We start from the raw sequence: 11,052 nt of genomic DNA, 5'->3' as shown, positions 1-11,052 counted from the left end.
ACAAAATAAACATAGATTTGTCAACACGAGGTTGAGTGAGATAATCACCAGTTGTGGCACTAATAATAATATATAATAAATTAACAAACAAAATAATGTGAGTATAAATCAATTAAACCATGAGCAAATAGTTGTGTCAGTTGACTGTTGCCTTGCGTATCGGGCATTGGCTACTATGACTAGCATATACAAATGTGGGTGTCGGTTGACCATCGCCATGTGAATCGGGCTTTGGCTATTAAGACGGCGTATGATCATTCTTTAATGTGATTATGATGGACCTCTCTGAATGCGATAATGTAAACAATTAACCAAATAGCAATTGGCATTTAATTGATAACACACAATATTTACGTTTGCTAGTTGAGTATATATAATTTAAAAATATGAGATAATACGCATATGTCCCCAAAATCATTGAAAAGCAGTAAACTATGAGGGGAATGATCTCTCACCTTATTATTTAGGCGAGTTTACAATGTAATGAGATTAAAATGCGATAAACGAGTGAACCGTCCTTTAACTTGCTGATTGAGTAAAAATTAAAACCGAGAACACAATCGCTAGAATCGATCCAAACAGATGACTAAAACTCCGGTTATGAGATATTTAACAAATAAGCGAGCTTATATTGACTAGATTACGAACAGCGAGTCGGAATTCAGGTTTTGGTCAGTAGCCTTAAAATCTTGAGACAAAAATAAAAGTCTTCTAGACTGAAAATCGCTTCCGACCAGAAGTGATAGAAAACGATTGGTCAATGTTATTGACCAATATGCCTTAAACGGGTCAGAGTCAAATAGACCGTCAATTCCCCTCAATATCATACATTGATTGAGGGTTATTGGCTATTGAGTAATGAGGAATAACTTTACAGAAGACAACTTACCCGGATAATGTTAGATTGATGAGAAAGCAGATTCAAAGGTTTAGAATGCGTGAAAGTCAAACTGGTATCTTGTTCGAAGAAAAAAATTGATTAAAACACCAATTGAGGGGGAGGAATCAATGGAGGCAGAAAGTAGGGGTTGAGCTAAATAGCATGGGTCATTTTGGGAAGGTTTTGAGCTTAACCCATAACCGATATGTCGGTTAATGGATAACCATGACCATAACCGACCCATTATGGCGGTTATGGTTAATCAGTTTTGTAGGTTACTATTAGTCGGTTATAGGTCAGTTAACCGTAACAAAAAAAATGTAATTGGGCTTAAAAGGTTGGTACCAATTATTACAAAAAAACGACATGGCATGATATACCAAAGTAGATAATTGTTAATATTAATACCAAATATTCAAAAAAAAAGGATGACATTATATAATACAACAATGAAATTCAACTTAATTATATAACAAATGTTGAACCAAAAACATCAAAATGATATAATCCGACAACATACTTGGTGGAAGTTAATCCCAATCATATTGTTGATTAAATAAATGGGTCGGTTCGGTTATGGCGGTTTTGGAATTATCTTTAACCAAAACCGACCCGTATTTGACGGTTTTTAAAAATTTATTAAACTGACTCACCGGTTATGTCGGTTATAGGTTAAAATCGGTTCGGCTATATCAGTTATGGTTCGGTTAAATGGTTATGGCGGTTAAGTGGCTCACCCCTAGTAGAAATTATGTAGAAATGCCCCAATACTTGCATTGCCAGAAGGAACCGAAGATTTCAAAGTATGTTGTGATGCTTCCAAATCAGGATTAGGATGTGTATTAATGTAACGTGAAAAGTTATTGCCTATGCAACCAGACAATTGAAGAAGCATGAAGAGAATTACACAACACATAATTTAGAATTGGGAGCAATAATTTTTGCCGTAAAGATCTGGAGACATTATTTGTGTGGTAGCAAGTTTACTGTATTCATAGATCATAAAAGTTTAAAGTATATATTTGGGCAAAAGGAGCTCAACATGGGGCAAAGACGTTGGATGGAAATTCTTAGCGACTATGATTGTGAAACCAGTATCGTGAAGGTAAGGCTAATGTAGTAGACGATGCGTTAAACAGAAAAGAGCACGAGAAACCTAAAAGAGTACGAGCTCTAAGATTAGAACTTCAAATCAATTTAATTGATGAAGTGAAAAATGTTTAGAAACAAGCAATGAAGGGAAATAAAATTGCTCATGAGAAAAGAAATGGTACAATTGATCAATTGATCAAAGGAAATGATGAGATTCTCCGAATGGGGAATAGAATCTGGGTACCAATCATTGGAAATCTAAGAGAGGATTCTCGAGGAAGCTCATAAATCCAAGTATACGATGCATCCCGAAAAAGATAAAATGTATCAAGATTTGAAGAAAACCTATTGGTGGATAGGAATGAAAAAGGATGTAGCTAATTATGTTTCAAAATGCATAACTTGTTCGCAAGTTAAAGCTGCACATCAAAAGCCATCAGGATTACTTCAACAATTAGAAATGCCAGAATGGAAATGGGAATTAATAACAATGGATTTTGTTACTAAATTGCCTACAACAAGAAAAGATAATGACACAATCTGGGTGATTGTGGATAGATTAACAAAGTCAGCTCATTTCATACCAATGAAGGAAACTTTCAAAATGGAACAATTAGCTAACTTATATGTAGACAAAGTTGTCTCATTACATGGAGTTCCATTATCCATTGCATCTGATCGGGATAGCCGTTTTACTTCTCATTTTTGGAAAAGTTTCCAAATAACCATGGGAACAAGGATAAACTTGAGCACAACATACCATCCACAGACTGACGATCAAAGTGAAAGGACCATACAAACATTGGAAGACATGCTAAGAGCTTGCGTGACAGATTTTGGTGGAAATTAGGATGACCACTTACCACTGATAGAATTTTCCTAAAATAACGGTTATCATATAATTATTAATGCTGCCCCATTTGAAGCACTTTATGGACGAAAATGTAAAACACCAGTGTGTTAGGCAGAAATATGAGGAAAACAATTATCAGGTCCTGAAATTATACAAGAAACTACTTTTTTCCCGATGAGGATCGATGAACTCGATATTGATCTACGAAACCAAAACGCACGGTGAATGTTTCGGTGCGTTTCGGTACTAATCGGTGAACGAAAATGACCGAGTATGAAGACGATATGCAAAATATTAACTCGTTGTAGCTCTATTATCAATTTCGGCAGAGTAACGGTACAAACGATGTCTCGTAAGAATGAATATCGGTTCTAGTTCTCTATGTGTAACTATGTGTGGTAACTAACTAATCACTACTTATATATACATGCACATTCGTTAACTAAATCAGCTCACATTCGTTACATGATTTCCTTCCCATTCATCACTCATTCTTTAACCATGTTCTTTCATTCGTTAGACATGCTTAAGTTGGCCATCTCCCATTCGTTAAGCACATATGTCAACTAATGCATCCCATTCGTTAGCCATAAGATCTTGATTTGCTCATTCTCCTCATATGCATGCTGCATTCGTTATGATCCATGCACTCAATAATTCCTCATTTACTAGCCATGCATGCATGTTATACAAAAACAACTGCGACTCGTCGGTTAAACTCCCAGCATTTGTCACATTTCATGTACTAATAGATTCCCCCTTGACAATTGCTGGTGTTCGTTAACTTTTAATCTTTGTCACTTTCAGTTGGTCTTCACGTGTATCTTTATACAGGGAATGCCATGTAAACAATGCACTAACAAACTCCTCCTTGGCATTAGCTGTACGTCTCCAATTTTTATCAGCACCAATCTTACACACACGATAAGCATCTTCACTCTCCCATAACTCGAATACTCTGTCATACCTTAAATTCACCATCTTGAGAAGATTCGAGGATTGAATAATCATCACTCTTTCAAAACTGCAGTCAACCAACACATTCAATCAATAAACCGTAAAGTTTATCTTGATTTAGCATTTAAGCATAAAATGTATGAACGAGAATGTGTAATGGTGAAAACAATTTTTGTAACTCGGCAAAACAATTTGAAAATGTATATCACTTGTCGGAAGATCAAAAATAAATTGGAAAGAAAATCTTTTTGGTTTTTACAAAATTTATGCTAAAACACACCCAAAATATTTTTGATTTTTCAAAGTTTATATCAAAACACGCCTAAAATATTTTTGTATTTTTCTCAAAATAACGAAAAGAAAATAAAGCAGTAAATGTAAGCAGTACATATTTTTGTAAGAAAGATCGCGATATGGGATCATATTGACTAGTAACGTCCTAGACTACACTTCAATTTCAACATTATTATGCACGTAACCAAATGATGATTGCAGATACAATTGTCCACTTTAAACTTTATAAAGATCCTTCAGTAACTTTATGATACGTATTAAGATTCAATTAAGCACAAATCTTCTGTGGATCCCACCTATCAGACACAGTTTTTATATCTCTTATACAGTGAATTTCACATGTACGTGCTTCATTTTTCTTTAAATTGATTAGCTGTGACTCATGCAAAAATAATAAAAAGAAAATAAAGCAGAAAGTTAAAATTTTCCCTTAAGATCGGTATTACTACACGCAGATAAGGTTCCATTTTAACAAAATATAAAGATAAAATAAGTTGAAGTTGTATAAGGCCTTAACAATCAAGTCGGATAATACCGTATTATCGCTTGGAAAAAGTCCAAGGCTTTATACGAAACACCAAGAAAATAAAGCGGAATATCCAAATCTTAACCCTCAGGTCGGATAATCTTATCGCGCAGGAGAGGATCCAAGATTTGAATAAAAATAAAGAAAAAATGAAGTTGAATTTCTTTGAAAAATAAAAAGAAAAATAAGTTAAATTTCTTTGCGAAAAGAACACATGCACACACAACAATCTTAAAACTTTTTGGTACTTAATACAGATATTAACTATGCATCAAGATGTAACACCACTAGATTTGGCAAGCATTTAGATTTATATCTTATCAGCACTTATACGATCTGTTAAGCCTATCATACACATCATGCAATTAATCTTACGGCACTTTTTAGTCTAGTTTATTCATGTGTTAGGTCCGTTAAGTCAATGTACTATCATTTCCCATATATGTCGGATCACATTTCTCAAATTTTATATTTTTCAAAATTAACAACATATTTTTGTATTTTTATTTTTTTCATACAGAAAACACACTATTTTTGTACTTTTCTGATTTCTCTCCCTAAAAATATAAACAATAACAAAAAAAAATTGTAGAAAAATAACAAAAAACGAAAAGCGATCTTCCAACATGGATAACTCTTTTGAAGATCTTGTTCACCAAAAAGAAATCTTGCATTTTAAAAATATGAATGGTGAAGAAGTTTGCCGATTGAAAATTTTATGGATTTTAATTCTTTGCAAGTAACAATCAAATCAAACTAAACAAAACCAATATGCCGAGATAATCCACTATCAACAAATTTTATTTAGCAACAATCCATATGTCGCTGATAGATCTTCTTGGATATCCCTGCATAAAAATTAAAAATTAATGAGAAACTGGAGCCCAGACCATACTCTTAGGTCGGCCAGTATCCTCAACATGATCAGCACATGCTGATGAAATCTTTGTTTCCAAGCTGTTTATCAGCTTGTTGTCTCAAAAATTTAATATTATCAGAACTGTGAGACGTTTCAGGAGATTTTAACAATGAGTTAATATAAACTCTTTGTTGTTCCCTGACCCCGTCTTTCCGGTACCTCGCCGCCGGCGTTGGAAATTGCTCCGGCGACCCTATCTGCAAGTCTTAGACCACGTTTGACCAATTAGTTCATAATTTAATCTTTGGAACATATTAAGAAATCAATAGACGCCTTGATTAACGCGTAACCTCGTCTAAAAATAACTATAATCAACCCCGTAATCGTCGCCGGAATTTACGAAAATTCATTAACACTCAATTAAAGTAATACGCTCCAATTTAATGTATAAATAGGACCCTAACAAGCTTCTAAACTCGCCCATCACCTTCAAATTCATTATCAAACACTCTATAAACCGTATTTGGTCCTCCTAAGCTTCGGATTTCGGCCACTTCGTTCATCCCCTTCCAGACGCCAATCCAGGTATTATTTATATGGTTTTTGTTAGTATTTGGCCAACAATCAAAACCCCTAACACCAATTAAACAAACATTGAACGGATTAAGAGTATTGAACCTAGGGTTTGATTGGGATGAAGATAAACTTGAACTCTAATTCATATATTATTGTTTTTGTTATAAAACATATTAACATGTTAGCTCAGATGGTAAGTCACAAAGGTTTGATCCAAGGAACCTGGGTTCGAACCCGGGTCTGGACAGTTTTGGTCTGGTTATTTTTTTATCATTTTCATATTCATATAAACCAAATTAATTATTTTAAAAATCAAATAAATCATGTAAAAATAATAATAAATTAAATAAAATTATTTTAAACTAAATAAAATTTTTATAAAATAAGTATAAGATATATTACACCTTTTCCCATTCAAAATCAACTTCCAAAATCGTTAACTCGTTAATTATAAGTCGTTCGTTAATATGTAAATCTTAAATTTTGTTTGTTAAATCTTTAAAATTTGTTTAACCCATAAACGTTAACCTGTGCCTAACAAATATCATATTCTCATATTTACATTAGGATATTAATTAAATTAATAAACCGTAAACCCGATAATATAAATTTGTTCGCTTTTCGCCGTTACACTTTAAATCATTTGTTTTAATTAGACGACTTATATTTCGTTAACCATAACCCGGTTGTTAATTTATAATTCATTAACCTCATTTTTGTTAACTTAAATTCGTTATCTTTTAAATTCATTAGACTATGGTTAGTTAAGTTTCCGTTAAAGTTTAAAACATAATATTATAATATAAAATGCCATAAGATGCTAATGAACGTTATAGTAAAATAATACATATTAAAAAAGTGCAACATATCTAAAACCAAAGTTAATTTAATCCCGTTAGTTAGTCTTTAAATATTTGTATTTATTTATAGTTCGAGAACTTCAAACGTTTCGGATTCTTTAAACGCATTTTCGATCGCTTCGGTTTCGTTGTTGTGCTATCGGCTTTTATTACAAGTTTATCTTTGCATTCGATGTGGGTTTCTCACAACCCCTTTTTAAACATTTTCATATTTTGGGGTAGCATAGGTATCTATTACAAATTCAAGTATTACGATGTCGATTACAAACTACAATTCACTATATGGACTTGTGTGTTACTTGATTACTTGCTCGAATTTACTTGCACATAGTAGCCTCAATAAGTACGATCATACGCCCCCTTTGCACTCAGGTCCATTTGTATCGAGTGGAGAAAGGCCTCATTATCCAAGTACGTTGGTTGTTACCAACTGGAAAGGACCTTACTTGCGTGATTACCCGAGTACGTTGATTGATACCAACTGGAAAGGACTTTACTTGCTCGTTTATCACTTGTCCATGAATTGTATGATTTTTATGTATTATATCAAACTGTGGGAAGCTCACAAGCTATGTTCATAGTTGACTTTATTTTATACATATGTTACAGGTGTAAAGATACGAGGATGAAAGTTAGAAGACACATAGCATGCCTATAGGATATTCAAAGAACAATTTATCATTTGTTTATTTATTTGTTACAACTTGTATTATTTGACAAACTTGTGTTATATAAAGATTTAAATAAAATAATGTTATTATGATCACCTAATAGTGTTAAGGTGTGTTTTAGCAAAACCCCTTATGTCATCTTTTAGTTTATTTATTTTTGTCGTTTGGGTTGGTGTGAGTGGCAAGGATATTGATATAGTAATGAAGACACACATGTTGATGTTGTTGCCTTCAACCTCAACTACCACGAGGGCCCCACCAATGGCTCCTGCTGCGTGCCATTATAAACGCAGATCTCGCCTCGTCAATGATGACGGTCTTGAACTTGATCGCCAGCAGATGGAAGCAGCTAAACTTCGTTAATGATCATACGTTATGTTGTTTCTAGTTCCACCTGCAAAGCCAGTGAAGGACCCCTTATATCAAGGACCACCACCACCAAAATTCAGTGAGGTTACTATAGTCATATTTCACCTTAAGTAAGTGTTTGTTGGTTATCTTTATTAAATACTTATTATTCATCACCAGGCAATGTAATCTTGTCCAAAGGCCGACATTCCCAAATTCCAACAACTCCTTAACGAAGAAAACTTGTATCTAACCACCGAGGTACCCTACTGTTACTCTGTTAGGGGTGTAAACGACCAGAGCCAGGCCCCAGGTCTCAACCTCAGTCCGTTTTGATTTACACTGGCTTGACCTCTGCTCATTTAATACTTTTTTAGTTATTTATATATGCTGAGAAAAGCCTTAAACGAGCCTAAACTCGGCTCGAGCTCAACTTTGCAGTGTGAAATGAATACATTGAAGCCCAAAATAGTGGAAACTTAAAAATTCACAAGGCTCGAGCTTGGGCTCAATAACTAAGCAAGATTGATTTGGGGCTCGCTCGTATCAAGCTTTTTATCGAGCCTATCTCGAGTAGCTTGTGAGTGGCTCAGCTCGTTTGCACCCATAATTTCTGTGTATCGTAAACCAATGCACAAGACCCTGATGGACTTAATCATGATACAATATCTAATATAAATTAGACTCTAATATGAAGAAACATGCTATTGTATTCAAATTAGGAAGGAGATCAAGGGCTTTTGCCAGTGCTCATCGTAAGTATGAAAGAAACCACACACTCAAAAAGGCCTGCTATTGTTTTTCTTCATAGCACAAATAAGTGCAAAGAGTGGGTTCGCCCGTTACTTGAAGCATACGCTTCACGTGGATATATTGCAATCGCCATTGACTCCCGATACCATGGAGAACGGGCCAAAACCTGCACCACCTATGAAGATGTGAGCATTGGCTTCTTCTTTACCTTTGACTCAAGTATTGAAACCGTTGTTAGAATCTTATATTATGGATGCAGGCTCTTGTTTCGTCATGGAAGCGAGGAGATACAATGCCATTTATATTTGATACCGTCTGGGATCTTGTAAAGTTGGCGGATTATCTTACTGCACGAGATGATGTAGATCATTCAAAGATAGGAATAACCGGGGAATCACTTGGAGGTTAGAATATTGAAACATAAAGCAATAAAATTTGGTTTAAGTTAACTGAATTTGGCTTCTAAATGAACCAACCGAACATAAATGGAGCATGTTTGTCTGTTCGTTTGACTTTACCGAACAAACAATCGAATGGGGTTTTCTTGTTCATGTTCATTTGTTAAGAAAATGAATGTGTTTAGTGTTCCTGTTCGTTTATGCTCGTCTGTTAACAATATAAATGAATGGTCATAGCTGAACATAAACGAATGAATATGTCAACGCTTAAACCATTTATTTAAAAGTAAATGTGAACAACAATGTGACCGGCCGAAACAGCTACTATATCTAGACCAAATTGTGATAGGCTTAAAAAATTGAAAAGAATATATTAACTAGTGTAAACGAACGGGCTTTAACAAACATAAACTAGCAAAAATGAATGTAATCAAAAGAACATAAATGAATTTAAATGAACAAACGGTCATGAACAAGACATATGTTCATGTTCGTTTGTTTAACTAAATGAACCAAGTTTTTTGTTTATAAAATAAACCAACTTCCAGCCAAAGGTTCACTGAGCTTTCAGTTCGTTCCAAGCCTAAATTGAAATATTGGTTTTTCATGTAGGAATGCATGCATGGTTTGCAGCTTTTGTTGACACGCGTTATTCGGTGGTTGTCCCCATGATTGGTATTCAGGTAGGTCAAATGGATTCGTGCATGTTTGACCCAAATCTAATTGATCAAATGGGTAAATTAGCTCAAAAGGGAACTTATGTTTATTTAGTGCATGATACCTCCTGAATCACTGTAATGAAAAATATATTATTATTGTTAGGTCATGAATGTGATAGGATTGTGCAGGGGTTTCGGTGGGCCATAGATAATGACAGATGGCAAGCTCGGGTTGACAGTATCAAACCTGTATTTGAAGGTAGGATGATATGTATTTTTAAATAAATGATAATTTTCATGATTTTGTGATTTTAATTTAAATTATTTTCATGAATTTGTGATTTTAATTTTTTAACTTTGGCGCGTTCCAGAAGCACGGATCGACTTAGGGAAGGATGCCATCGACAAAGAAGTTGTGGAAAAGGTGTGTTACATCCTAAAATTTTTTAAAAATAAAATGTTATAATTTCTTAAAATTATTTATTCGATAAACGAATATTTTTTTACTTTTGTGAGCAGGTTTGGGACCGGATAGCTCCTGGTTTGGCAAGGGAGTTTGATTCAAATTATACCGTCCCGCTCATTGCACCACGCCCTTTGTTCATTTTGAATGGTGAAAGGACCAATCTACCCTTCGTTTTTCTGTGAAAACATCTTCATATTTTGTTCCAAGTTAACATGGGAAAACTGTGTAAACACACGCAGGCGCAGAAGATCCTCGTTGCCCGGTGGCAGGTTTGGAAGTTACCATATCAAAAACATGCAAGGCTTATGAAGAAGCCAATTGCTCTGATAAATTCAGGGTATGTTTGACCCGAACGAGTCAAGTGTTGGTTTGGGGGTCAGTTAGGCTAATATATTGTGGTGAAATGTAGGTGATAGCAGAAGAAGGAATTGGGCATCAGATGACGTCATCAATGGTTAAGGAAGCTAGCAATTGGTTTGACAAGTATCTCAAACCATAGAAATGAAATGAATTTGTCTTCAAGTAAAAAATAAAATGTGCATTTGGTTTGTGTATGCTTTGTTATGTAATTTATTTGTACAAACTTTGTTGTGTTTATATAACGGTAAATCACTTTCACCAATAAAAATAGTGAATAATAACTAGTGGATGAAGCCCACGTGTTGCGGCTGGGAAATGGTCGGAATTCTGCCGGTATCAGTTTGTTCCGGTACCGGTATGATACCAGCACTTGCTATAACAATCTAAACACGAAACCCAAAAAATAAAATAGTAATATATCCTAAAATGATATCGGTATGTGATTTAAATCGATCGGAAACCAAAAATGGAAATAAGAGGTGAAATTGTATCTTATAGAA

The 11,052-nt window shown here is 34.4% G+C and overlaps 1 protein-coding gene across 1 annotated transcript; it reads left to right on the top strand.

Annotated features, from left to right (window-relative positions):
- Positions 1-7,960: 7,960 nt before the first annotated feature.
- Positions 7,961-10,770, top strand: LOC143612747 (uncharacterized). Its single transcript, XM_077086657.1, has 10 exons — positions 7,961-8,021; positions 8,097-8,177; positions 8,639-8,854; positions 8,929-9,073; positions 9,680-9,750; positions 9,916-9,985; positions 10,098-10,150; positions 10,246-10,339; positions 10,432-10,529; positions 10,602-10,770. The coding sequence occupies exons 3-10, from the start codon at positions 8,678-8,680 to the stop codon at positions 10,689-10,691; spliced, it is 798 nt and encodes a 265-aa protein (XP_076942772.1). The 5' UTR covers positions 7,961-8,021; positions 8,097-8,177; positions 8,639-8,677; the 3' UTR covers positions 10,692-10,770.
- Positions 10,771-11,052: the final 282 nt, after the last annotated feature.

This window comes from Bidens hawaiensis, unplaced genomic scaffold (assembly GCF_021521415.1).
Source record: "Bidens hawaiensis isolate Kalapana, Puna unplaced genomic scaffold, B.hawaiensis_p1.1 tig00035477_1, whole genome shotgun sequence".
Classification (NCBI taxonomy): Eukaryota; Viridiplantae; Streptophyta; class Magnoliopsida; order Asterales; family Asteraceae; genus Bidens; species Bidens hawaiensis.
Note: the sequence above shows the minus strand (reverse complement) of the source record. Positions and strands in the feature narration are given on the sequence as shown.

Bases quoted from the DNA above. Each gene is read 5' to 3' on its own strand.
- LOC143612747 (XM_077086657.1), top strand. From the start codon at position 8,678: ATGAAAGAAACCACACACTCAAAAAGGCCTGCTATTGTTTTTCTTCAT. The intron at 8,855-8,928 runs GTGAGCATTGGC...TTATGGATGCAG, and splicing joins CCTGCACCACCTATGAAGAT to GCTCTTGTTTCGTCATGGAA. The intron at 9,986-10,097 runs GTAGGATGATAT...GGCGCGTTCCAG, and splicing joins TATCAAACCTGTATTTGAAG to AAGCACGGATCGACTTAGGG.